Source organism: Sciurus carolinensis, chromosome 3, assembly GCF_902686445.1.
Source record: "Sciurus carolinensis chromosome 3, mSciCar1.2, whole genome shotgun sequence".
NCBI classification, from domain to species: domain Eukaryota; kingdom Metazoa; phylum Chordata; class Mammalia; order Rodentia; family Sciuridae; genus Sciurus; species Sciurus carolinensis.
Genome location: NC_062215.1, coordinates 10,680,736 through 10,694,912, shown reverse-complemented (window position 1 = coordinate 10,694,912; position 14,177 = coordinate 10,680,736). Strand labels below are relative to the sequence as shown.

Sequence of the window (14,177 nt, the reverse complement as noted above, 5' to 3'; positions counted from 1 at the left end):
AAATATTATGAACATTTCTTTCATTTCAAGTTAAAGCACTTACAGATGATAATCCATATAGGAAAAAAAGGAGAAATATCACAATGCTGCTACTTTGAGGGAACAACGAAGAGGCTGTTGCAATGACTGCCATAAGAAGGGACATAAGAAAAATCAAACTTGTATACAGAAGAACCCAGGAAAGCCTAAAATGAGAATACAAATACATTTATGGTAAATGAATAGGTTGTAATGGTTAAAACAATCATCTGAAACAAAACTTCAGATTTAGTCATTCTTAAAATTAAGTCAATTTATCTCCACGTATGTTAATATATTGAAAATTAAAATTCGCAGCTAAAAAAACTATATTAGTTACAGGTAAAAATGTACTCTAACATAGAGGTAAAAGGCTATCGCTTACAAAACCAAAAAGCTTTAAAAATTAATGGCAATTCACATTAATTTAAATCTTATACTATCAAAAGTTCAACAGGGCACAATGCTCTGATTTTCTTACAAGAATTTGAGTCCATATAATGTTTTTCTTTATGGAATATGCTATAATTAAACCTCTAGTGTTTTTTTTTTTTTTTTTTGAAGAGGCAAGGGGTGCCAGGGATTGAGCTCAGGGGCATCAACCACTAAGCCACATTCCCCCTATTTTTTGTATTTTATTTAGAGACAGGGTTTCATTGAGTTGCTTAGCGCCTTGCTTTTGCTGAGGCGGTTTTTGAACTCAAGATCCTGCTGCCTCAGCATCCCAAGTCACTGGGATTACAAGCATGTACTACCACACCCAGCCTCTAGTAGTTTTATTACTATAAATAATAAAATTTCCTTACCAATCAATGATGTAATTAACTATAGTTATAAAATGTATGATCAACAAGAAAAAATGAATCACTATTTTTACTCAAGATTTCTCTTCAAACAGGGCTCAATGGAATTACTAAAGTATTTGATTTCATTTTATCTTTATTTTCCCAGTTAGCAAATTATGATTTAACTTAGGATACAAAAATCATTGAATAACAGCTAAGAAAAACAGTTAAGTGAACAAACTGAATCCATTGCTTGTGTTACAGAGGCAAAACTTAGGTACTCAAAGAGACTGATTTGCCTAAACTCATCCAGCTGTTTCCCCACAAAATACTTTCGTATTCCAACACATCTTAAAAACCAATCCCTTCTAAAATAACAAGACAAAGAAAATGTTATACACAATGATTCCACTATGTAAAGTGTTATAATTATTTATTAGATTAGGCCCAGTGGAATAAAATTTTGTAAAATAGATTACATAACAACTTACACACACAGTATTAACCTTCACCCCAAATGAACTTACAACAAATTTTCTTACTACATAAATGAGAAGAGTAAAGAAAACATACCTAGATATATTTATAAATATGCATGCTTCTAAAAAATTACCATGGCACAAAAATGGTGAGATTAAAGTTCACTGATGGAAACTTCTTCATGTTTCTTTATAAATTATATGTATATTCCTCATCTTAATTCACTCAAATAACTGAAGTTTTCCAAGGGGAAAAAGGAAGTCCATGTACTACATATATATCCTTTAAGCATTTAAATTTTCAGTAACATGTACATCCTAAGATACTAGGGGAGGCCCATGACAAGCAATTAATTTCTAATTTCTAACACCTACCTTCTATGCAATGAAATACAGAGTAAAAAACACGGAGCATGCCTCATGAATTTGAACAAAATGTAAAATAAAATGTAAATGTGTTGTCAACATAAGCTTTCCATAATTCCTATTCCCTATCTGAAAACAAACCAATTAGTTGCTGAAGGTTATTGACTAGGCTGAAATTGTATGATAAATACAATCATTGTAAGAAAACAGGATTAGTAGCTCATCAATAAAATAATTCTGAAGATCTGTATGATATTTAATACAACTGTTAATTATATCAAATAATAAACTTTTAATAACATACCAAAAGGCAGCATCATGAAGTCCCATTATCTTTAAAAATTCCTTTAACTTTTTTTCTTTTTCTGCTACGATATGAATTGCCAAAAAGTATCCAAAAGGTGAAAATGCTATAACTAGGTATATTAAAATTATGCCTCGAGAAAAGGTAACTATTTCTATAATAGCAGTTTCTCCCATGATAACAGCTTTAGTTGACTCCAGCTCCTTCCAAAGAGAAACATTGGTCTTCAACTACAATTAGAAAATGTAAATGCATTAATTTAGTTCTGACAGTTGTCTCTAATAAAATGTGACAATTATAAGTCCAAATTTAGTCAATAACCTGATATAAATAAAATCCTCAAAAAGCTATTAAAACAAGTGACTACAATATCAAGACACAAAGTAGAATACTGCTTTCAATTCATTCTGGAAGTATATGATAAAGTTTAAAGTTTAAAATTGATGAATTTTAATTAAGTAATTTGTCAAAGAAAATAAATTCATGCAACTATCATCTTAAGCAATCATATTCACTTTAACAAAAATATACATCTTCAAAATTAAGGCTCTTTGGAAAAATTATTAGTGCCAGCATTCCTAATACGAATTTTAAAAAGTTTCTTTTTAACATAATGCCTTTTCATCGCTTTAAACTACACATATGAAGTACCTATGAATGGAATAATAAAAATACTTTTGTCACATGATACTTCTAACATTCGAGTGAGATTTGTCTTGCCAATTGATCTTGTGTGGTCTAGGCTGTGGATAGTTAAAGCATTTGGCCAGGACACAAGTAAGTGCTATAATACCATTAATGTGAAACTCCCATATTTCACTATCTTTACTGTAAACATCTGTTACTATCAAATTGGTATAATACTACAAGTCCCTAACGCATTTACACCACATTGTAAAAGTTTACAAAGAAATTCTACATATATCATATCATTTGGTTCTTACAACCACCCTGTCAAGTATTATTGTGTTATCATTTTACTACACAGCAGTCTAACAGGACTACTGTTTAAGTCTTGATTCCAATTCTATTCCTATTCATACACATTCTAAACAGACATTGTAGTGGAGAACTGCTGACATGCATTTTTGAAGTCATAATATTTATAGTACAAATTTCAACTAGAAGCAAACAAAAAAACCAGATCCATAATGAACATAAGGGAAAGAGATGTGATTAATTCTAACACTTTGAATTTTTTTTGGCTTGTTTGTTTTCAGTGCAAGGCATTGAACTTAGGGCTTTAGATATGCTAGGCAAGCACTCTATCACTGAGTTACACATAACAGTTCAATTTCTAATAAAAAGAATTTCATCATACTGCTATCTAACCCAGACACAAAATTTAAGATTTTTAAAAATAAATTTCAGGGTTAGTTCTTCTGCTAAAATGTAAAACACTAAATCAGGTCCAAGTATGTCTTTAGAATAATTTAAACATTTATTATACACAATACTAGCAGAAGCAAAGTACAGTATTAAAGCTCAGATTTAGGAGTCAAAAAGCCACAGCTTTGCCGGTGGCAGTGGCACATGCCTATAATCCCAGCTACTCGAGAGACTGAGGCAAAAGGATTGCATATTCAAGACCAGCCTCAAGAATTTAGGCCCTTAGCAAGTTAGGAAGACCCAGTCAGAAAATAAAAAAATAAAATAAAAAGGTCTAAGGATGCAGCTCAGTGGTCAAGTATTCCTGGGTTCAATTCCCAGTACCAAAAATAATCCCATAATATGAACCTCTACTTTGCTACTGAGTTTTGAAAGTTACTTAATATCCCTATATTTCAATTTCACATTAAAATCAAGATAATAGCATGAATCTCACAGGGTTGTTAAACATTAAATGGGATAACATTAAAACATAATTTAGAAACAGTGTTAAATAAGTGACAAATCTTTGTTAAATAAAAAATAAAATCTATGATTATGACTAATATAATATAGTCACTTTCTTTAAGTTATTTGTATTCCAGGGGGAAAGCCTAAAAGCATTTCAGAAATATTACTTATGATCAATATACATATAATATGAACATATAGTATGCTGAATCCTTTGCTTAAAAATATCACATTAATGTAGCTTCAAAAAGTATTAAATCAGAAATATAACTTCCACCATCCGTATCTTTTTTCTTAAAGGAGTTGTTCACAAGTAACATATTTGGCAGCAATCTGATCAAATCCAATTGTAAAGAATTATGGAGTAATTAAAATATGATTTGGTTTTCTGCTGTTACCATATTCACCTGTATAATGGCAGCATCTATGGATGCCTGTAAAACTGTGAACCCAGAGGACCAGTACTGAGCAGCCTCACACGATTTTGAACAGCCAGCTACAGGGAAAAAATGTGAGACGTAAGACTGTGTTCAACACGTGTAAGTGCTTTCTTCTAAAGATGACACGTGGAGGGTTACCAAAGAAACAATCAATCTCTACAACAACCAAAACAATATACTACTGCCCTTCAAAGGCAAATCATATCCATAAGATTTAGGACTGTTTATTTGAAATGTTGAAATTAAACAGTTGCATGTGTTAGGATACTGAAGGGTAAATGAATAAAAATGTGAAGAGAGACATTAAATGTAAACATAGCTAAAATAGGTCTTTTTTAAAATTTTAAGGCAGTCATTCTACAATGACTTTGTATCAAAGCACCACCAGATACACAGCCAATTCCAGATTTAAAAAAAACAGAAATAAGAATTTTCCAGAAACGCTTTTTGGAATCAAGTTACAAATTCAGTACTCGGCATAGTGACTTTAACTATGCTCAATGAACATTTATGGTTGACAATATTTCTTCACAGGTTCAAACAACTGAAAATTGTTTTTCATTGTTTAAGTAAAACATTAGCGGGAAACCTTAAGGATTTGTACCATAAGTAAAAACAATGATATGGAGAAACGAATGCAGACTTACAAGGTCATATAACTCAAGATACAATTTTGCTTTATGCTACTATAATTGATAACTATATCAAAATGAAAATTATAAATATATTTCATATTACATATATGTAAGGAAAAAAGATATTTGGGTGTGTATGTGTGTATAAATATATATATGTATATTTATGCTAAAATTGAGTGTTTCTATATGTACAAATAGTACAGCTAAAAATACCAATGCTGGAGTTCATCGAATTGTGCATATACACTGTAAGCAGTAAGAACATGCATTCCTTGTATGACAATGATTATTTAGGGCTACTTACCTCTTGAATCCATATAAATAGAAGATACTGGAATCATATCAGGAAAAAAACGAAGTTCATAGGACATGAAATCTTTGAAAACCACACCTACAAAGTTGCTGGGCTTAGAAAGACTGGATGCTAGCATTTCTTTTTCATTTGCATATTCTTCTGTAATTATGACTACAAAACATTAACAATATAGTTAACTCACAAGTTAAAATAGTTTACTATGTAGCATATCGATTTTATAATTATATTTGATAAATGGAATATTTTATAAGCACTTTTGTTTTATTGTCCAACTTCTTAGAAAATGAAGATGGTACTAACAACACTAAATAACAAAGAGTTAAAAAATGGTAAAAATGTATAGGCACCAAGTTGTCCTATGATTACATAAATTGTGTCAGTATAATATGTAAGTTATGAATATAAAACATAGGAAAATATGCAGAATCATATTTCATCAAGATTATTTCTTAGGAAATTGTACTAAACTGCACTGTAATACTGAACATCATCTACACTCTTTTTAAAACCTACTGACCAAGAGACTTACTTTTCAGACTCTGAAATTTAAAAATTTCCAGTAGCAATGAAATTATAAAAATACAGTTCATTTATCTACCTGAAATTAAAACCAACAAATAATTCCTTGATAAATGAAAGGATATTTTTAACTTAAATACTTCTTCTCATGAAATGAACTCTTTAATCCTCCTCAAAAGTGAGGTATGTATTTTGGTTACTATGATGTAACTCTTCTTTGAATAAAAATTGCCACTTAAACCCAATATTTCTTATTCCTTTCCCAGAAGATAATGGAGAAAATACTGTAACCATTCTTTCCCATCAGGTAAGACAAATTTTAAATGTTTTCTTGCAGTTTTGTTTACAAGCAATTTCATTTCAGAAGGTCTAAAATATGTGGTGAAATGGAAAGAACATAGAATTGGTACATAACATCATCATTCATTAGCTGTGTGAACACAGGTAAGTGATTTAATAACTCTCCAAACTTTAATATTCTCATCCACCGTATCCAGTTAATCACAGCAGGTTGCTGTGAAGACCAAGTGAAGTAACAAACATCAAAATGCTTTGAAAATTATTATTACTTAAATGTTAATTAACATAATTTTCTAGACTTATAAACTAGATACAAAACTCCAGAACTGACTTCAGTAAAGAGGATGCTAGTTCAACACCCTATCAGTATGTTATCACATATGTACATATAACTCATTTTCAGATAGTTCTGTTGTTAAAAGACAGAACTTTAAAAAAGGTATGTATATTTTCACCCATGCTTGTGAATAATGGTAGCCCAGCAAATACATAATATGTCAACAAGATATATGTTTGATAAAAATATTCAATAGTAATAATCTGCAAAGGAAACTAGGTAGAAAATGTTACCTGGTTCCTTACTAACCAAAATCATCCATTCAGTGACACACTACTCAATATGTGATAATTCATACTAGAAGTTAATTACAACTATTTTATATGGAATAAAAAATGCTAAATTGTTATTTTCTACAGTTCAGCATTTCATTCTTTCATTATTACAGTATAAACATTTAGTATCACCATTTTCCTCACTTTCTCCAGTTCTCGTTCTAGGTTCCCTCAAAGTTACTTAAAACTCACTAAAACCTAGCACAGTGGTGCAAGCCTTTAATCACAGTGACTTAGGAGCATGAGGCAAGAGGATCTCATGTTGAAGTTCAGCCTCAGCAACTTAGCAAGGCCCTAAGCAACTTAGTGAGACTCTGTCTCAAAATAAAAAACAAAAAGGGCTGGGGATGTGGCTTGGTGTTAAGCATCTCTGGTTTCAATCCCTGATACAAAAAAAAACTCACTAGGACATCATTGTTTACACTATTTTCTCATCCACTTCTTTATGAGATATAAAACAGACCTAAGTACTTAGCCATAGTCATAGTCTCCAAAATTAAGTACTTATTCAGTTTATACCAAAAACAGGTGTGACGATCTGAAAATACTACTGCTTTATGTATTTTTAGCTTCTCAATTATGAGTCAGAATCAATGGAAAATATTACTTTAATCTTTTATGCCATACAAATATTCTTAAATTATTTTTATAAATGGTCTAAGAATTAAATTTAAAATATGAAAATACATAAAATATGCATCACCAATAATATAATGTTTCCCAAGAAACATAAGGCAGAATTATTTTTGTAACATTACACTTTGTTGGGAATATACATCTCTAAGAGTTTAAAGAATGTTAGTTACTCAGTAAAGCAAGCCAATACACACTGAAGCAGTTTTATGTCACAGAATACATATATAAGATCACAATACCATCAGGAAGGTGGTCAGCAGACACTCTCTGCATGATGCTGCTTGTGATATTAGTCACTGGAGTATATCCAAGAATTAGATTAGAAAGGATAGATTTGTCCATAGGATTAAGTTCTATATCAGGCACTTCTTCATATTTCTTATTTGGATGCATCATGCTTATTAATATTAACCAAAATAAAAAAAATAATGGAAAAAGAATTTCCTATAATAAAAGAAACAAAGCAATTACAAAATATAATACTGGAAGAAAAATCATCAAGATTTCTATGCATATAATATAACCAAGAAAAAACATGAAGAATTGGAAATCCTTTCTTCTGTACAAAAAGTAAGAGCAATTCTATACCAGAAGAATTACTGTATTAAGATCTAAACAAATCCAGTAGGCATAGTAGGTAAATTTTCTTTTATATTCAGTTTTGCTGAAATATTTTAAGAATCAAGTCACATAATAAATTAAAGTGATATAAATAGTAACATTTAAACATCTTAGATCACGGATATAAAATATAAATTATTTACTCATGATTTTAAGTACTTACCAAACAGCCCTATTTATAGGAATAAAAATGTCTTTGATTCTGAATTATAAATCATACTTTAATAAAACCTAAATTTATACTACTAAACCTGCACTCACATTTCATGGTCAGCTTTAATGGGAATGAACTATCATTTCACCTTTCTGTTTAACTGTTCCACTGGATTCAGGAGAAGATATTTCTACCCTTTGAAATTATTGCTAACTGGTTAGTTAGAGTTCTTTCTTTCAGCACAAGTTACGCACGCTGAAGTACAAAGCTGTGACATAACTTTAGCATTTTTGGGCAATTCAATCCAGAATATATGTATTCCCCAGAGTGGGGAATAAAATTGTGGAATAATATTCTACAAAGTTATCTGTGAAAAGGTAGTTTGTGAATGTTGAGAAATGCACTTGGGTTCAGAATTAAGTATTTATGTTTGAAATCAAATTGAATAATAATGTTTAATATTAAGGAGCACTAGGTAATTCAGTTTTTCTCTTATGACTTTTGCTTTGCAAGCAAATGAAGAGAGCAAAAGAAATAAATTATAATAAAAATGTATCCAGCAAAATTATCTCTTAAAAATAGAATATATAAAAACAAAATAAACTGCAACAAGACATAAGAAAGAATATTTTAACTTACCTGAACACTACTTTTTTTAGTCCTACATTTAATTAGGTAATTCTTCAATAGAAGTGTTCTGGTCTGTCTCCAAACCCCTACCTCCCTAATTGCAGTGGCCATGTTTTCTGGACTAGCCTATTAACAGGGAAAACAAACAAAAAAGCGAATCTTAGAACCACACAGTAAAGCTCAAGTCATTTTTAATGGCAAAAACAGATAGTGTTTCAGTCACAATAAGATGAAATTAGGCATACTTTAAGTTGTCTCTCCTATTTGAACAGAATACATGAAGCAGCAATTTTGAGGATGGTCAAAAGCAAATCATAGTACATGAAACAAGGGGAAAGCCCAGAAATTGAAACAGCACCAAACCAGCAGGAGTTTACCACTTTTTCCCCTTAGAACCCCTCAAAATGGCACTACGACATAGAGCTCCAGAAGGAGGAATGGGAAAAGTTAACCTCAACTACCAAAGAGAAAGCAGAAATACCGAGGTCTTTTTTCTTTTCTGCCTTTGCATGTGTCCCATCCCCAAGTAATTCCACGGTAGCAGTGCCAGACTGCAGTAATGAAAGCTAATGTGCTAAAATTGAAGCAGTGGATCGATCGTTCCTCTCCACTCAGTGCAACTATGGCTCCCAGAGAGCTGGGGCAATTCCCATTCTTTTCTAGATGTAGTAGTTACAGTTGCAGAAATGTGTGGCACAATAAGGCTTTATGGCTGCAGGATGCAAAGAGAAGCTACAAAGGAAAAAAATAGAAGGGAGGTCACATAAAAAGAGAAACTAAACAAAGCACCCAAAACAGTTGTGTATTACCTCCTTGATTAACTCCCAAGTTGGGTGTATGTGGTTCTCATCCTAAATGTGTTAACAGTCTGGAGGAACTGAACTGACACAGATCAGGCACAGAGGTCAGATCCAAACCACACTGCAAAAGTTTCCAAAAACCAAACTGAAATAACAACCAGAGTTCAAAGAATGTGGGTGGAGACTTAATACCTGAACCCACCTGGGTTGACAGCTACTAAGAGAAACTATCAACATTCTCCACAGTGAGACAGTCAGAGAACTCCACCCAATGGGGGCGGAAGGGAGAAAAAAAAAAAAAAAAACAGGACCGCTTTAAGATTAAGAAAGTCAAATCTCTCAGGGCCAACCTAGTTCTCAGTTTTACAGGGTTAAGACACATCAAAAAACTAGGAATTAAAAAGTAGGCCAGTCTTCAAGGACACTGAATTAACACCAGGAGTCAGAAGGTTGGGAGGTCAGGAGGTCAGCTCAGCCTTCTGAGACTATGTGATCAGTAGAACAGACTAAGTCACTAAAATCAAAAGCACTGAGACAGGACAATGGTCTGTCTGTCCTGTTCTGAAAATAATATTAGGGACTTAACCAGATGACAAGGTACAACTTCAGGTGATAAGGGGCAAATGCAAGCATAAATAGTCACTAAAAAAAGGTACAGTCATACATTGTTGGTTGGATTAAAACTTGGTAAATCTATAGAGATTTCTCTAAAGACTGGGAAAGGAACAACCATATGACCCAGCTACTCCGCTCCTCGTTATTTATCCCAAATCAGCATACTATAGTGATACATGCATACCAACACTACAGCAGCACAATAAACAAAAGTCAAGTTATGGAACTTGTGTAGGTGTCTGTTATTAGACAAATGGATGAAGAAACATGGTATATATACACAATGAATTCAACTCAGTCATAAAGAAAAATGAAATTATGTCATTTTCTGGTAAATGGATGGAACTGAAGAAAGTCAGACTCAGAAAGTCTAGGGCCAGAGTTTTCTCTCATATATGGAAGCTAGAGGAAAAAAAAAAGGGGGATTAAAAAAAAAGTTGGGGGAACCCAAAACTAGAAGGGAGATTAAGAGGTTTGGAGAGAGGAAGGGAGGAAAAGGGGAAGAAATGGGGAATCATGTTGACTAAATTATGTTATGTGTATGTATAAAGGTATCACAATGTATTCCAATTTTATGTATAACTATAATACACAAATTTAAAAAATGAATAAAGAGAAAGATAACCAACAGAGCAGAGGAAGGGGACCAAGGGAAAGGAGGAGGGGAGGCAATGAAGACGTACAAGACTGAAATGGAGCACAGTATGTTACATGCATTTACGAATGTCACATTGAACCCCACTTTTATGTATAATGAGCTAATGAAACTATAAAGTACTAATAAAATCAAAACAAAAAAAAAAAGGATAAAGAGCCTTGTTCCCATCCCAGGTGTGCGTTTTTCTGATTTTTCTGATAAACAGTACAAGAACACATTGTGCCAAAGGCAATAGGATTAAAACCAAGAGTTCAAGCAAATTTAAAATTTCCTGGCAAATGATGCAAGTATATAAGAACAACTATAAGAAAAATAACAGATGCCAATGTCAAAATGATGCGGATTTTGAAATAGCTGATAAAAACTATATAAGTAACTAACAAGTGCTTCAGTAAGCAATGGTAAGTACTCTTGAAAAATAGAAAATCTCAAGAAAGAAATAAAACACAAAGCAGAACCAATAGAAATTTTAGAACAGAAAACACAATAACAAATAATAAAACTCATGGGGTGGGTTCAAAAGCAGAATGGAGATTAAAAAAATATCAGTGAACTTAAAAACTGATCAATAAAAAAACTCCCACTTGGAAGTCGGATGCCATGGCACACGCTGTAATCCCAGCCACTCAGGAGGGTGAGGCAGGGCAAGCTGAAGGCCAGCCTGGGCAACCCTGTCTCAAAATTAAATTAAAGAAGAGCTGGAGAAGTAGTTAAGTGGTATAGCACTTGCCTAGCAAGCAAGTTCAATTCTCCATTCCTCAAAAAGAGAGAGACAAGTGAAGGGAAACAGGGAAAGCAAAGGAGGGTAGGGGAGTGATCTGGGAGAAGGGAGGGCCCAATCTGAACATCAAAGAGAATAAAAGATTTTTTAAAAATTAACAAACCATCAGAGAACAATGAGACAACAAAAAAAAAAAAATCTAAATTTCATATGATCAGTTACAGAAGGACAGAAAAAATAATAATGCTAAAAAAAAATTAAAGAATTAATGTCTGAAAATGTCCCAAATTTGGCAAGAGATATAAAACTGCAGGTTTCAAGGAGTTTGGTGAATCTCAAAAAGGTCAACTGGAGAAAATCCATGTACATACGTGTTATACTCAAACTGCTCAAAATTAAAGACAAGCGCAAGTCTTGAGAGCAGTCAGAGAATGATGCAGCATAACTATAAAAGAATAATGATTTGAATGAGAGTAGATTTCCCATAAGAAATTATAGAAAACTGAAATACACACTCAGACAGCTTGGCAGTTCCTTAAAAAGTTAAACAGGGAATTACCCTGAGACCACAAGTTCAGTCCTAGGTAAATATTCGAAAGAACTGAAAACAGGAATTCAAAGCAGTACATATTCACACATGTTCATAGGAGCACAATACATATTAGCCAAAAGGTAGAAATGGTCCAAATACTTATCAACAGATAATTGGATGAATTGTGATATATAAGTTGGGCATGGTAGCACATGCCTGTAATCCCAACAACTTGGGAGGCTGAGGCAGGAGGATGACAATTGAGAGGCTAACCTCAGCAACTTAGCAAGGCCATGAGAAAATTAGAGAGACCCTATCTCAAAATAAAAAATAGAAAGGACTGGCAATGTGGTTCAGTGTTAGAGTCCTTGGGTTCAATCCTCAATAGCAAAAAAGAAAAAATAAAAACTTGTGACACATATACATGATTAAATATTATTCAGTCACCAAGGAATGAAGTACTGATATATGCTGTAATGTAAATGAACCTCCAAAATATTATATTAAGAGGTCAGATGCAAAAAAAATCAAATATTATGATTCCATTTCTATGAAATTTCTAGAACATAAAAATCCACAGAAACAAAATGCAGACTGGTGGTTGCCAGCAGCTGGGGGAAGAAGAAAACAGGGAGAAATGACTCAATGGGTGAGGGGTTTTACACGAGTGGTAAAAATAAATTTCACCTCAAAAAAACATTTTAAAAAAACAAAACTTTATGATCTAAATCCCTATCCTATCAAGGACCAGTGTCCCTTTTCTGGGGTGTGTTTAGCCTGTCTGAAGGCCCTTGGAACTTTTTGCCCATGGACCTCTTTTGGAGCTATCTCAATTCATCACAGGTTGATTCAGAAGAGAGTGGCTAGAGTCCTAACTATAATCTCCATGGTCCCTATTCTAAGTTGCCCGCCCCAGTAATCCAGCATCTCCGCATACCACAGGTGTTATAAGGGCACCATGGGGGAGAAACAAAAAGGTCCTGTAAAACCTTCTTCCACAGCAATTTCTACTTCTTTGTTTTATATTAACCTACCTAATGGACGTCACTGATGATTCCTCTCCAAAACAGGGACAATCTGTTCCAATCTTGTTGGCTCGCTCTACCTAGATAAAAAAGCAAGCAACTTTTTAGAGACAGCTTTTCGTCTCTAAAAAAGTAAATATTACAATCAAATTTGGCTTCTTTATGTGCACAAAAGACTAGAAAGATACTTTTTAAATTAACGATGGAATTATAGATAACTATTGCTGTCTTTGTACATTTTTCTATTTTTCAACATATACCATGTAATAAAAATGTGACTCAAGAACTAGACATTATAAAAATATTAAATGAGGAAATTAAAAATAAAACAAAAGCAGTCAGCAGTCAAGAATGGACTGATAATCACCTCTAGGCCAAAAAAAAAAAAAAACAGAAGGAAGAAAATCCACATTCAAACATGATTTGCTACAAAACACAGAAACACTAATCAATACAGCATGAACATTCTCAAGTTGACTGCCAAAACATATTGATTTAGTAGATACTACTGAATTATTCATTCAAATTGAATGCTAAATGCTTAAATTTTCATGTTTAGGTAACAGATCCCTCATAGAATAGGTGATGGAGTCACAATATTTTTCCTTCTTTGAGAACTGTCCCAGAACTTGAGGATGAGTTGCCGATGGTCTTGTCTGGAATTAAACTGGACTCCCCATACACCACCCCAAAACACACACCACCCACTGCTCCCTCTCCACTTCCACCACTACTCTTGAGCTACAATGGTTAGTTTCCTCTGGCAAGATGGAAAATTAGTTACATTGATAAGAATACTGAAGAAAACATACATTCTGCTACTAAACTTTTTCCTGAGGGGCAATACTATGCTCAAAATATGATTTTTCTTCCTTTGAGCATGTGAAATGCCCTATTATCTCCCCAGTACATTTTCATTTTCACTAAGCTTTCTAGAATCAGATTCTACTTCTTGCAACCAAAAGCATCTTAACCAATATAAGAGGCACCAAAGTCAACAAATACGGGAACTAATGGTAATGCTTGAAATGGTACAGTATAATGGTTAAGAATATGACTTTTGGCCAGGACCAGTGGTACACACCTGTAATACCAGAGATTCAGGAAGTTAAGGTAGCAGTATTGCAAATTTGAGGCCAATCTTGGCAATTTAGTGATATCCTGTCTCA

At 33.0% G+C, this 14,177-nt stretch overlaps 1 protein-coding gene across 4 annotated transcripts in view; it reads right to left on the bottom strand.

The window, feature by feature from the left end:
* Positions 1–14,177, bottom strand: part of Abca5 (ATP binding cassette subfamily A member 5) — a 71,544-nt gene that overhangs the window by 53,039 nt on the left and 4,328 nt on the right. For all 4 annotated transcript variants that reach the window (XR_007107670.1, XM_047544259.1, XM_047544258.1 and 1 more), the window contains 7 exons: positions 13,018–13,088; positions 8,667–8,783; positions 7,492–7,696; positions 5,174–5,335; positions 4,199–4,287; positions 1,953–2,182; positions 44–185 (listed from right to left, as the gene is read on the bottom strand). Coding sequence is in view for 3 of the 4 variants with exons in the window: in XM_047544259.1 (XP_047400215.1) it covers positions 44–185; positions 1,953–2,182; positions 4,199–4,287; positions 5,174–5,335; positions 7,492–7,696; positions 8,667–8,768 (930 nt within the window). In the remaining variant the exon portion in view is untranslated. The remainder of the gene's footprint in view (positions 1–43; positions 186–1,952; positions 2,183–4,198; positions 4,288–5,173; positions 5,336–7,491; positions 7,697–8,666; positions 8,784–13,017; positions 13,089–14,177) is intronic.